The sequence below is a fragment of the Populus alba genome, chromosome 8 (genome assembly GCF_005239225.2).
Source record: "Populus alba chromosome 8, ASM523922v2, whole genome shotgun sequence".
NCBI lineage: Eukaryota > Viridiplantae > Streptophyta > Magnoliopsida > Malpighiales > Salicaceae > Populus > Populus alba.
In genome coordinates, this window is record NC_133291.1 from 9,043,599 (window position 1) to 9,058,422 (window position 14,824).

The following is a 14,824-nucleotide window of genomic DNA, read 5'->3' on the forward strand; positions in this document are numbered from 1 at the left end:
TTTTGTTCTTAAATGTTAAATACATATATAAGACTTATTAATCAGGTCCTTTATAAATAACATGTTTACACAAGTCATGTGAACGATGGACCTCACAAAGTTGAGTTTTGCTGATTGGAACAAGTGGGACTAAAAAAGACATACAGTGACTCCTGAGCGCATTACAGAAATAAAAGCTGAGGATGTGTAATTTATGTATCAAGAATTATTGTATTATGGATCTAATAATGTATTAAAAAATCAAAGTAGTTGAGGAATAGAGTTTTTGGATTAGATAATCATAAATCAATTGATCTTAATAATTATATTTATTTTTTATGATTAAGATGGTTAGTAATTTATACTTGGTGCCTGATAAAAGCGTATGGCTAGTATCTATAAAATGTTTTTTTTTTTTGTATGTACGTTAGGACAAAGCATCGACTACATGTTTTTTTTTTAGTTCAAAAGTTAGGGCAAGACATATCATTTGGGGATTGGATTTAGATAGTGTGCCCGAACCCACAAGGATATGATAGGAGTGCCCAGCACCTAGAAGGGATGTTGGGGAAGCCCAGTACCAGGGCTCGGGCAGCCCGAGCTCAAGTGCCTAACCTTTTTCCAGGACTTTATTGTTTCTAACCGAGCCTTGAAAAATTGTTTGGAAATGGACCAAAAATATTAGGCCCGTACGTGACTATTGTAGGTTGGGTGCGAAAAGGGAGAGATCTTGGTTCGTCACAATTGGCACAGTATAATGATGGTTTTGCCTTCCACAATAATAGTCAAGGATAGAAGATTTGAGGGATAAAATGGTCTTTTAAAATGTTAATTTGATATTATCAAATTAATAATGGGTGAATCAATCGGTATCATCAAATTGATCAGGATAACGTAATGTTTTCACAAACTTATTGAATTACTCTTTTCACGTAACTTTGTCACTGAACAAACAAAACACAATTCATTAGGAATCGCAGTATTCCTTTACATATCAATGCTCACATCCTCACTACATCTGATATAAAAAATTACATTAATAACCAACAAGTCTTTTTATTAAAAAATAGTTTTAAGATTTTTCTCACAACGCGGGCACAATAACTAGTCGATCAATAAAACAAATATCGAGTATCGAAACCTTCGGCTTGTTCAGCGAATTTTCGAAATCTATCTACTGTTTTATTTCTCGTGTTTTTGCTCACAGCCCTGTGAGGCTGTAACGATTCCAGTTCAGCTTTTCGATTTGACTGGTGCAACGTGTCATGTTATCATCGAGCGTCGTTTCATGGTCGTACGATGAGGTGACAGGATATGATGGCCGGGAACAATAGATGTGTGAAATGAAAACCCAGACTGTCGTTTTTTCTTCCCCTGGAATCTGAAAATTAAAAAAAGGACCAGATGTTATAATATTTTAATTTTGTAAGGCGACGAGTCGGACAGAAGACCCAGATAAGTTTGCATCCCGTGAACCCTGAAACAGCCTGTAGTCTCTTCATTTCACGGGCTGATCATGTCCCCCAGAATAAATCCAAAACCCTCACTCGCCGAATTTAGTCGAACAGAACAGAAAACAATTGCTCTCACATTGTCCTTTTCCTTTCGCTCTCGCCTGGAGTCTACTCGCATAATGCAAGGAGAGGCCTTTGTCTTTTTCCTGGTTTGCTGCCTCTTCCCTCGTTTTTTATGGTTCGTTACCTGTCGAACTTGAGCCATGCGTGCTCTATGATCGCTACTGGAAAAAAAAAACGAAAAAAAAAAAAACACCTTTCACATAAACTGGCTAGGTGTTCAGGCCGGAATCCGGCCACCAGATTCAATATATGCGTGATAGTTTCTCAAGGGGACGATTTTTATATAAACTGCCAAAATTAGTCGGGGGTGATGTGTGCAGATAATTTTTTTTAAGCCTGTACTGCTGTCCATGCTAATTCTTCCAAGTTCTTCCTTGAGAGATACCCAGTACACTAAACGGATTAAAGAATTCAATCATGCAACAATTAATGTCTCTTCGCGTATATTATATATACCATCTAATCATGAACTGGCTTGCATCCTCCGAGATCTTAAGAGATACGACGAACTCACTAAACAAGAGGATAACCGGTGACCGGTTAATTTCAAGAAATTAAAAGCTAGATCTCAAATCCTGCGTGGTTCCACAAAAAAAAAGGAGAGAACTGTATAATTCAAAATCTAATGAGCCTTTAATGGATAGAAAACATTGAATTGCTTGGTAATCGGAGTAATTTAAAAGCAGAGGCTATATCACTGAAAACAAGCATCCCCTTGGCCACACTCTGTATCTTTCATTGATGTCTCCTTGTAAAATTCAAACCTTAATTAATGCATATTGCTAACAAGTAGTTTGATCAAAGGTCAAAGGAAGGTAACTCGACGTGATGTAGCCGTCATTAGATATCAGACGGGAAGAAAAGGTAAAGAAAGAGATTGTCTCAAGAGAGCCATCCTCATTCATATTTCAGATCAATTATTTTGTTGATTTGTCTGAAGTAAATATCATATCGTAAACAAAAGTGAAGAAACATAATCATTGAATTAAATGTTGACGCATACGCGTACGTCTCCATTGCATATCCCACCATATCCTTGCTCGCAAATTAATATTGGTTGGTGGAAAATGCAACCACGATGATGATCAATCATATCATTATAAAAAATATTAATAAAAAACACTTGAAACCGGAGGTTAAGCCCTTTGGTTTGTAATCAGTCCAATCATTTTTTATTTTATTTTTTCATTTTTAAATTATATTATTTTTTCTACTGTGGATTGATTTGCATTATTTTTTTTACAAAGTTGTATATTATTTTGACAAAAAAAAAAATATATTTTAATATATAAATAGTAATAGTAAATAGTAATGGAGCAAGATGACCACGTTGAAAAGGTGAAATGATGTCATCTGCAAGGTGAAATAATTATAGAAATTATATAATTTCTTTAATTTTACAATACATTCAAAAAATTGTTATAATTTGTTTTTATTTTTTTCCTGTAAAATTTAACATAAATCGATTGTATTTGCATTGTATAGTTCTAAAAATAAAAATTATATGCACCTAATTAACAATCATAGTTCCTAGCTATCTTCAAGATAAATAAAGAAAGCGTGTAAAGTAAAAATAACAACTGAGATGAAATATTTGTGTATATATCTGTATTTTAATTTCTATTGAGAAAATTAACTTCTCATTTTAATTTTTAATTAGCATTTATATTTTAATTAATATACCTTTTAATTTACATCATATTGTCATCTCTTTTTTAGCAAATTTTATGAATTAGAAAAGACACATCCATCATATATATATATACATAAAAAAAAAATAACTTGAAATCTAATCACCATTAATAGCTGCATCAAACATTTAAAACCAAATCTAATTACAGAGTAATGCACATATACATGATAAACAAGGGCTCGGTCAACATTTAAAAACCATAAATCCATCTTTGCTTTCTCACTATGAATTCACGCGCTAATTCTACATCCAGAACAAAAGTTTATTTATTTTTCAAATGATTTATAAATATCTATCATGGCGTTCCTGCGGCAGCGTAAGTGTTAACCAGAGCAAGAGCATTGCTAGTAAATTTCTTGGCATCCGCAACATGGTTACACACCTCCGTTTTCACAGCCCCGTCCGTTACATCCTCAAAACCATCCGTACACGTCTCCTCATCTGTCAAAGCAGCACTCATCCACGTCTCCACGTTACTCATCTGAAACTGAAACGACTCTGCTGACAGCCCAGTTGCTCCAACTTTCCGCATCTGCTTCAACGAACCACTCATCTCATCAACGGCGTCTGCCATGTTGGATAAGCAGTCGTGAAGGGCGGCCGCGCCACGGTGATCGCCTCCGAAGTCTTCATGGCGGGTTAGGTTGGATACGTAGGCTGCCAGGCGGCGTGCTCTTGAGAGGCTGACGCCGATGGCCACGCGAGCTAGGCGACTGGGGCTTTGTTTTACAGCACTGGCGTAGCGAGAGAGGGAGGTGTAGCAGATTTCGGGGTACAATGTTGCGCCGCAGCTTGAGCGAATGTAATCTGTGCCGCTGGATTGAGAAAAGGCGGGGTCCGGTGAAGCGACGGTTGAGATTGGTTGGGAGTAGAGAAGGAAGGTTGTTAGGAAGAAGGTGAAGAGTAGCAGAGGGCCTGGCGTTTCTGATGGCATTTCTTTTTTGAAATCAAGAAACTAGAGAGTGTATTGGTTTTTTTTTTTTCCTAGGGATTAGTGAGTGAGGACTGGAGAGAGAGAGAGAGAGAGCCTGTGTTGACTGTGTTGATTTCGAGTGCTTAAATAGGCCCGAGTCTGCTGGAATAACCACTCTATTTTATTAATATTTATTTTATACATATCCTCCTCGTGATTTTATGATATTAATACAATAATCGGATGGTTAATGAGATATTATCCTTAATGTGTTAGTTCACATCACCTAAACTCCAAAATACTATAGGTTCCAGATCCTTGTACGCTATAAGACAACCTTTTAACCTTGTTTTTTTTTCCTTTTCTTTTTATAGGTTATAATTTTGATCTGGACACTTTGAATGTTATTACAAATGTCATAAATGAAGAAGATATAATATTTTTTTATCTTATATATAACCAATATGTTTGAATGTTATTACAAATGTCATAAATTATTTATTTTATTGGTTTCTTACAATCTTTTTACAAGTACAACTACACAACATAATAAAATTAATTTTAATTCAATAACACATATTAAATATATATGACTAACAAATATTTACTTTGATTCCAAAATTTGTCATTTCCCCTCTTAAATAACTGGGTCTACTTTCACCATTACCATCTAATTTTTCACGCAGTTCTTTCTTCTCTTTTATTTTTAATTTCAATTCTGCCATCTCCTTTCATTTTCAAAACACATCTTTTTTATTTTCTTATAAATTTTTTTGTCCATCAAAATCCGTTACTGGTTTCAGTATCATACATGCAGTGTGGCCAACTGTCCACATCGACCTCTTGTTGTCTCCTGTCCATTGGTGGAGATGACATTGCCGTGTACCTATATAATAGCTGCATGCATGATAAACAAATACAAAATAATGAAATGGTACCATCACCTTTGTACTGTACCTCCGACACTAAGAATACGCATGGGGCCCTACTCACCTTTGCTTTATCGATTATCAATGGAGCCAGCCAGTAGTGCGAGGGCGAGCAGTGTCCTTTTTCATTTTAAGAGCTTTTCAAAGTGCTTTTCACTTAGAAAAGCATGTGAGATCAGCACATCCTTTAAAAAAAAAAAAAAAATTCAAATTTTATGAAAATTTTCAAACGCAAAAGTTAACAACCTTTACTCCTTTTCCTTTCTTCAGATCTCTCCACGCCTTAAACAAATTATGGCTGCAAGTCCGGCTTCTCGAAGGGTGCCTGCCATAACGATGATAGATGACCACGAAGTATTGAGACGAACACGCAGGGGCGAAACTAGGGGGAGGCGGGTTTATATTTTATATTTTTGTATTTTTAGTGTTTAAATATAGTATAATATAATATATTTTAATTTAAATAAATAAAATTTTTAATAATAAATTATATCTTGAATTTTAACCTTCCCTATTATATCATTCCAGCTCCGCCCCTGCAAACATAAAACAGTCACGTGAAATTCGAAACTTAACCTTGTAGATTTGCCATGCATTCACAAACCAGTCCATGTTCTGGTGAAGCAGGTCAGGGTATGAGGTACGCATATTTCGGAGACGAGATTCTGTACATGATTTAATTATGGAGATAAATTGTGCAATTAGCACTTAAAATGAAAAACAAATCGATGAATTGCGATAAAAGCAAAATGTTTTGTTGAAATAGCACGATTATATGATGCTTCAGAATAACAATATTTATTAAATATATATGTTTAAACTATGTTATTTCTGGTTTTAATGGTTAATAAAACCAGTCGACGAACTCAATAGAGTATTTCATTAGAGCACTTCAAGTTCTTCTTCTTCTTCTTCTTTGTTAATTTCAACGACTACGGTAGGCAGTCACACAAAAAAAATAGGAAATTTCGGGTCCACGAAAGCATTAGGTGTTGATTGGGTGTGCTGGCTTGTTTCGTTAGTTAGTTAGTGTAGCGCGGCATTGATGGGGGATTCGCCGGTTCCGCCGACCGGATTTTTATGGGAGGTTGGCTTTTGAATTGCAGTTGGGGACCTTTTACTAGCCCATTCGCCCACCAATACGAAGCTTGCACCTTTTCTGTGCCTTTTGTGCTTGGCATCTTGAGTTTCAGCTCTGAGCATGGGTTGGTCAAAAGCACAGATTCTGGGAGCTATGAGCTAAAGCAGATTTGTGACTTCCAGAACTCTTTTAGAGACCCTTCAAAGATAACAAGTTCTTGAATTTATACTGTTAAACTTCTGCTCTGGAAAATTTTATATTTGCTACTTGCTAGTACGGTGTTACAGAGGCGATATACCGCTATCTTTCACTACTCTGGCATCGCTCCTCTAGATTTAGGTGACAAGCAAACGGGTTTGACACGGGATTTCTGACAAGTTTGGGCCCTGCAGGCTCTAAGGTAGCGTACAAAGGGCCTAGTCAAGAAAGACCCATGAGCACGCTACTTAATATGGGCCGTCCCGAATATTGGGCTAATAGCCCCAACATCACAAGACCCAATAAGAACTCCAAACTCGGTCCCATAAAACGATGACGAAAGCTCTTCCAAATCAGAAAAACGACTTTTACATCCATCTCGCTTGGCCTCTAATTTTTTTTAAATAGACCCTTTACATACATGACCGTCACCTTGCGCTCTCCTTGTTCGTCTAACTGTCTAAGTATCTATTTTGCTTTAGTTTTAAATTTTTTTTAAGGTTTTTTTTAGTTTTAAATATTATTTTAATATATTTTTAAATAAAAAACATTTTAAAAAACAATCTAACCCAAACATCCCCAAGTTAAAGTCATGAGTGGTATAAGAACACATTTTACCTGGCTTACGAACACCATCAAGGGTAATCATCTCTGGTAACAGACAAGAAAGGAGAAAAAACAAAGAAGATTTCTTTTTACATGGGTCTGTCTCTGAAAATTGGTTAATTGTTAACTTAATTATAGAGTATCTCCTACCCTCGACAAATGACTTATTTTGAAAGTCCAGACTCTTGGTGAGTCCAGATTCTTAACTCGTTCTGGCTTAGCCTGGTTCCAATTCCCTCAAATCGGCCTCTCATATATACCTGACACGCTCAAGCCTACCATCCCAACAAATAAAGTTCGTCAGCTTTTCAAAATGTATGCATCCCACAAGTACATCGATAACAATTAGATAAAGAGTTCAGATAGATCGTGCCTCGTCAACTTGTATATGCACATCCATAAATGTTTCTCAGCTGAATATTTCAGCAATCGAAAGAATTAATTTATTTTTTCACGGTCCTTCAGCTAGGATTTGTAAGGGCGGGTGACATTCTCCCTGTTGGCTAGTTAGGATCATATTCATTTCATTATATAGCAGTAGCTAGGGTTTCATTTCAGGACGTGCACGTATGATTGCGAAGGATGCTAGGGTTTAGGGTGTGGTGGGAAAAGGGAGTAGAAGGAGGAATTTTCGGTCAAGTGTAGTTGATTTGACAATTAAAATTACATTAATAGATTGGATTCTAGTTCATTACTTTATTTTCTACAGTATCTTCGGTTGAAAATGAAAGAAATGGTTTTCTTTTAATGAACTGGATGTTTTATTTCCAATCTGACCTTCTTGGCCATGACCAAGTTTCTTTGAAATTAATCCAATCTCGGCTAATTGAAGGTTTCGAAAATATGTGAAATTGCTCCAAAAATCTTCGTGAAAAGCATTTATTTTTGTTGAAAATTTAGGGCATTGTAGAAAATGCTCCAATGGAAATCGATGCTCGTTCACTGGGCAAAGGAATCTCCATAAACAAGAAGAGATTTTACGTGCACAGGCATGGGTTTAATCTGCCTTTTTGGGGGGGAAAGAGTGAACTATTTTTCTTATTTATTAGAAACACGAAGTATAAATGCTGGATAAATGCTGTCTTTGAAAGGACGAGGTGGGAGTCAGAATGCCAGCCATATAATTGAAAATACATACCTGTCACGGGCGAAACGGCGCAATTGACTCGATTCAAATAGTTTTGATACTCTTCAACCATGAAAAAATTAAAAATTTTGATACCCAACAAGAATGATATGATGCATGGACTGGAAAGGAAGGGTAATTAAACATAATCTTCACTTAAAGCATACGTAATGAACTGTTAGGATATGAATTGAAACGATCTGGGGCCCTAGCACCTGCTCTAGCAAATTGCTGAGGTTCAAGTTTTCAAAAAAGGGAAACAATCACATCTTCAAAATAACCTTGAGAATGTACTGTAAAATTAGGAGACGACGCCATTTTTCCATGATTTTAGCAGAAAACTATTCCTTGGTACTCTAAGCACAAATGCCCCACAGCATCATTGTACAATGTCAAGAAAGGGAGCTCGTGATCCCGATTAGCCTCCCTTGATTAAGAATTTCCTGTAGTTTTTGAATAATGTGAATATATTCCTTGGTTTGGGTTCGATAATATCAATCACCAACCTACACAGTACTCTTGTTGGCTGGTTTTGTACAACGGGAGTCGCGAGAGCTTTGACTTGTAGTAGCTGGGCGGTGATAAAACTTCGGGTTTGCCTTGTTTTAGAGGTAAAATTCTCAATGGATCGATAAAATTTAGCTCAAAATTAAGTTAAAAGTGGAATGCTAGCGGCACTCTTTCACAGCCGCCGGCGACCCTCGCGTCCATGGAGTGAATACGTTTCAATTAGTTTCTCAAAGGTTACTGGATAAGTACCGAATAAACTGGTTTTTCAATTTTCATATACTAATTAAGAAGCAAAAACTTAAACAGAGAGAAAACACTGATATTATCTCTCCCTCTCCTATCTTACACGCTTCCAAGTCTTTTAACGGTGCAGCCTTCACTTCACATGGATACCATCTTCTACTATCAGCTTGCCTTTCGCCCATGGATCCAAACCACCTGCCCGCTGTTTAGTTTCATAATCTTATCTTTGTTCCCTTTGATTCATCCCTCTGTAGTCGTTATCTTTAAAATTAGTCACGGGTGAGAAACTCGCCTCCGATTTTTAGTTTCAATTATGTTGAATACAGATTTGGAGAATTGCCCATTTCTCACTGGAATTGGACGTCTTTTATGATACTTGGTGGCACCCACATAAAAATAAAAAAAAATGTTCTTCAAAAGATGCTTGATGGAGACAAAATTGTGTTAGATTCAACTTAGGGTTCACGGGCAAATTGGCGTTCGTGGTGGTTTAGCAAGCAAGGGAGCGGTAGTGGCTGCAGCGGAAGACGTGACTGATGGGTTTTTAAATGGGTTAATTATTTGGCGGAAAAACTTAAAATTTGAGTGTTTATTTTTGCATTATAATTTATTTTTAAAATTGTTGTTATGTAAAAATATATCAAATTAATATTTTATTTTATAATTTTGATATAATAAAATATTATTTTGATATATTTTAAATTAAAAAATATAATATGTTACATTATAAAAAAACAAATACACCACATTACCGACAGCAAAATAAATTTTATACAATAAAAATTATTTAACCGACTCATAGTAGACAACACACTTCACGAAGCTTATGCTTTTAATATATTTTTTTTCTTATGACAAGCTTACCTTTAAGCACAACTTACCTTTAAAAAAATTTCTTCAGGACTTTAAAATTTCCCACAAAGTTTCCCGTTATTTTTTTTTAATGACAACATTCTTGAAACTGTTTAATAGTTTTTTTTTTTAAATAAAAAATATTTTTGAATTAACTTTCATGTTAACTAGGACCACATCTCTTTTTTTGAGTGATATTAAGAGTGTATTTTTCATGCATCTCTAAACCCATAAAATTAAAGAATCAGACATGTCTTCTTAATTAGTAGATTAACTTCTTGATATAGAAAATTACAGACTTATCCATGAACTCATTATTTTTTCTTTACATGTAAAACAAACTCATGTGCAAAGTAATAAAACTTGACCAGGTTTTACTTCCAAACCGTCTTTGATATATATATATATATATATCATAGCTTTAATTGACTCATCATTTTAAGAGTCGACTCGCCCAAACCAATGATTTTAGTGCTATGCCCAGCTCATTCTCGACCTGGGTCTTGTAACCATACTCCCATGGCAAGTATATTAGTTTAACAAATAATCATGAACAAGTTTCAAGTTAAGTTAAATATCTGGATTATCTAATATATGAATTTGTTTCCTGAATTGATAAATAAAACTTCTATATTCAATAATTGATAAATCAACTTAAAATGAGTTTAAATGACTCTCTTGTAAAGGTAAATCCTAGTATTTTGAGACATGATTTTAATTATCTGAACACTCAGCTTTTTTGTGTTTAAAATTATGATAAAATTATTTTATAAAATATTTTTATTTTAAAATATATTAAAATAAATAATTGAATTTTTTTTGTAAATATAATTCATCTGCAATAATAAACACCTTCTAAACTTAATAATATCATAATGCAATTGCCAATGGACATGATTCATATAAAATGGCCTTCTCTTTTGCAATAATTAATTATATTAAAAAAAAAACTAAAACAAAATCAATGTATTGCATTGTACAATCCAAAACAAAACTAATATTTTTCTGTTAGTAGGCAAGCTTGGGTTTAGGGGTATGAAAGTCTTTTACATGGAGCTTTTTAGTAATTATATTAAAGAATGATATTAATCAATAATTTCATGTTTTTCTTACAATATAATTACAAAATGACATTTTAAAAAAGTTTCATTTGTTTCAAGGGCTTTTTGAGTTTTTTATATTTTTTATGCATGTCAATTACTTAAATGCTCCTAAAAAATAAATTTTTTTTTACCATGGATACAAGATCATTTTAAGGTTTTTGCTATGGTTTTCTTATAATTCTCATGTGGGGTTAGAGGTGATTTGATGTTTTAATATTTATAAATTAATCCATGTAAATTAATTTCATCATTCGACATTTTATTTATTGAGATTTCATCTCCTTTGTTTTTGCAACCTTTTTCTAAGCCTTGCCTAAAAGTCAATTTAGGATAATTATCAGGGCATAGGTCAAGTGGTTGGGTTGAGTTAATCCAAGTCAACCAGATCCTTCTATTTTATAAAAAAATCAAAATGATATCATATTTTAAAAAAGAAAGAAGCTAGTAAACGAGTCTTTAGATTTTTCTCGGGTTAACCGAAATATTGGTCAACCTAGGTTTTTGACCATATTACACTGAATGAATTCTCCCATAATTTCATTTGAAACTCGATTTGGTTTAAGCAAAGGGTCACCTGGGACAAGGGTCAACCTGTCGGGTAGAGCCAAGTTTTTAAATAATTACTTTTCAGATACGGTGCTTTCAGTTTAGTCACCATCTAAGGTCATGAGTTTGAAAAGTCAACACGGATTGACGTTGTTTTCTTTTCCAATTACATCCCTCAAAGTTGTTCGTTTTTAAAAATAAACATCTTTACTTTCTTTATTTTTCTTTTTAATCAGACAATCCTTATCTTATAATCTTGGTAGGAGGTTTATCTAGGTGACTTAGATTTTTATAAAAATCATTTTTTTATTTTATTTTGTCCTTTAAAATTCAATTCTTTTAAAAATTAAACTTTGTTTTTTTATATTTTTTTTCTTATATTGAATTATCATGTCCGCATGATACTACCCATGATTTTTGGTAACCTCACTTAGTTTTGTTGGTGATTTGTTTTTTAATATATTTTTTCATCGTTTTTTCCCCCCCTGATTTCATGCTACAATTTGATTCCTCAGATCTGATGATTATTTTTCTTTTTATTTTGTCAAGTTGTTGATTTTTTTTTCATTCTTTAAAATAAAATAAAAACATTTTAGCATCATTTTTTTACGCTAAAAAAAAAAATTAGCCCGCCCACGAGAATCTCGGCCCATAATTTAGTTATATAACTGTACATCATCATAGTCCCTGTGGATCCCGATCGCCCATAATCCATACCGAGACACGGAGCAGCCTGCTTTGAACAAGTTCTTAGCCCAAGTCAATAACTTGTTGGTCATCATGGTACTGTCTAGTTAGCAAGGTGCCTCCTTCTCAGAAAAATGTCATCCGCTCATCAACTCTTCTTCCTTTTATTTTTCCAGGCTTTTGTATCTTGGTGTCGACGTCTACTACAATGAGGTTACCTTCATGGAGACTAATATGTGGATCCCGATCGCCCATAATTTTTAATCTTTCGTACTCGTCTTTGTTGGAGGTGAATCTAAGTTGAAAGTTTCTATTTTTTTTTCATGATCAATTTTTAACAAGTACAGTACATTAGCCAAGAAATGAAATATGAGTGTTTGACATTTATCAAACAAAGTTAATAAAGATAATCAGTAAAACAGCATAGATTATTTTAGAATGCAATTAAAAAATATTAGTATAATAAATTATATAGGTATATAAATTTAGGTATGGAGACGATCAAGTGGGTCGGAGGATATCAGTTCCATCTTTATACTTGAATTTTAAATAAATCAGGTATTTTTACTGGTCTCTACCTCCATATAAACAAATTTGTATATTTTTGTTTAATGACTGTACGAGAGAACTTGAGTATCTGACTACACACACCAAAGCAGCTCGGTAGATATACATTTCTTCATGATTTGTATTTCATTTTACTTGCGAAGAAGGGAAAGGAAAATCGCTGATGGTCATTGGATGGCTCAAAAATATATAATCTTTGGAGTCTTTCGGCTTCAATGGAGTCATTACGTAGAATGAAGCCACTGTTTCTATGATGAGACGAGGACTTTTTGTTCCCTACCTCATCACCGAACACACATGACATGGGCACGGGTAGAGTTTTGTTTCAGGTTGGATTCACGGGATCAGACAGTATATGAATCATGGAACCGGCGAGAAGTAACATAGCTGCTTGGTCACGTTGAATCGATCACGTTACGTACACCAGAAAAGGGCAAGTCGAAAGGGTCCTGGAGACGAAGCACTTGGTTTTTCTTTCAGTAACTTGATTGTTTAATCGAGTCGGCCGAGTAATTATAACTGGATTTGATAAGCCTGTCATATCCAGACATGATAAACTATGTTTCGCTTCCGATTTCATCATGGGCTAATAGTTTTGGAGACACCGAGATTGCGGGTTTATATATACAGGGCACCGAAGAAACTTTGATCCTTTGAAGCTTCGCCTTTTTCGAAATAACACCGGGATACCAAGAGAAGGTTTGAACAGATACCGTGACAGGAACTGCATCATGCAGTTCTCCGGCTCCCATATTTTGCATTATTTCTCCCCTGAAGATCGTAACGCCGTTGCGTGATTGAACTTATAAGTCTAATTCGATCCTTTTATTTTCCTGTATATCCTCCTTTTTTTTCTTATCGTGGTTTCGCCTGTGCAAAAGTCCATGATCGTAATCTTTTCAATTATTAAATAAACTCGGACTCCAATCTTGTAGGAATCTACTCTATAACAATTCAACTATAGTTCATTGGGAATGTTCCACGATTCAATTTACGTTTGATTTTTGTGGGAAAAAAATTCCATCAAAAAGTGTTGTTTAAATGAAATATTTTACAAATAAATAAAACACCTTTACATTCATTTAATGATGTTGAAATATAATCAAGATAAAATGACAATGATCATGTTAATAATAACGCAATGATAGTTAAAATAATGATGGTGATAGTAGAATGGTTTAAATTAATGGTGCTAATGGTGAGGTGATAAGGTTATCAAATTACAAGGTGAAAGTTAAAAGCATAAAAATATTAAGGTAATTAAGTGATATCATATTATATAATTATTGAATAAAAATTAACAAGTCTTTATTGCAAATCTTAATAAAAATGGCTGAAAGCCATAGGACCACGTAATCTAAACGCACCGCTCACTTATTTTTCACAAGAACAATTATTAATCTGGATTGATAGAATAGCTTTCCAGCAGAACTGAACAGAAAACTCACATGTCTCCCTTCCCCTGGTCAAACCTCTCCGATGCCCAGGAATGATCATTCCCTATCCTCTTCATCATCAACGTGCAGAACCCTCAGGCCATATTTGATCCGCACATGCCTGGTTCAGCTTTCTCAAGTGTTTCCTTCATGGCATTAATCAAGGAAAGAGAAAAGCTCAATTGGTTTCAAAACTCGATGGAGGAAATCTGTTTTTCAACAGCAATTATTAAAAGTAACCATGCCTGTTCTAAATCAAAAAGTAACCACGTCTCAGGCTGGAATCATGCGAATCTACCACTAATCTGAAAAATCAAAATACAAGAAAACTTAATTTAATGGTCCCCTAAATTTGGTGCTTCTTTTTTGAACCACACCGAAATTTCTCGACATCTTCCTCCTAAAATTATCTTAGCAAACAGAGGAGGGATTACCGCCCTATACGCTCAACTATTCATTCTCCTATGTAGGACCCACATTCAGTTCTTATCCACGTGTCGACCATTAATGGTTCGGTGGACGATACACTCCATCAATCCTTCAAGGGCAATAAACCCACCGACCGACCCTCTTCGTGGGTTTTCTTGTTCGGGTAACCTCTTGCCCAGTAACCCGAATTGACCCGGTCAAGCATGTTTTGCATCGGGATCCTGACTCCATCCAGTAATGTCCATCCACGTGGTGACGATCCACTGGTCCATAATCTGGAATCCAATGACAGCACTTTCCTTTTTTTGTTATTTCTTTTATTTCTTTTCTGGTTATAAAATCCATGACA

The 14,824-nt window shown here is 34.7% G+C and overlaps 1 protein-coding gene across 1 annotated transcript; it reads right to left on the minus strand.

Moving 5' to 3' along the window:
- Positions 1 to 3,334: 3,334 nt before the first annotated feature.
- On the minus strand, positions 3,335 to 4,291 carry LOC118061174 (pectinesterase inhibitor 7). Its single transcript, XM_035074567.2, has one exon. It carries the CDS (start codon positions 4,181 to 4,183, stop codon positions 3,545 to 3,547), a length of 639 nt encoding a protein of 212 aa, XP_034930458.1. The 5' UTR covers positions 4,184 to 4,291; the 3' UTR covers positions 3,335 to 3,544.
- Between the last annotated feature and the right edge of the window lie 10,533 nt (positions 4,292 to 14,824).

What these genes read in the sequence shown, in the direction of transcription:
- LOC118061174 (XM_035074567.2), bottom strand. Translation starts at nt 4,183, where the DNA reads ATGCCATCAGAAACGCCAGGCCCTCTGCTACTCTTCACCTTCTTCCTA.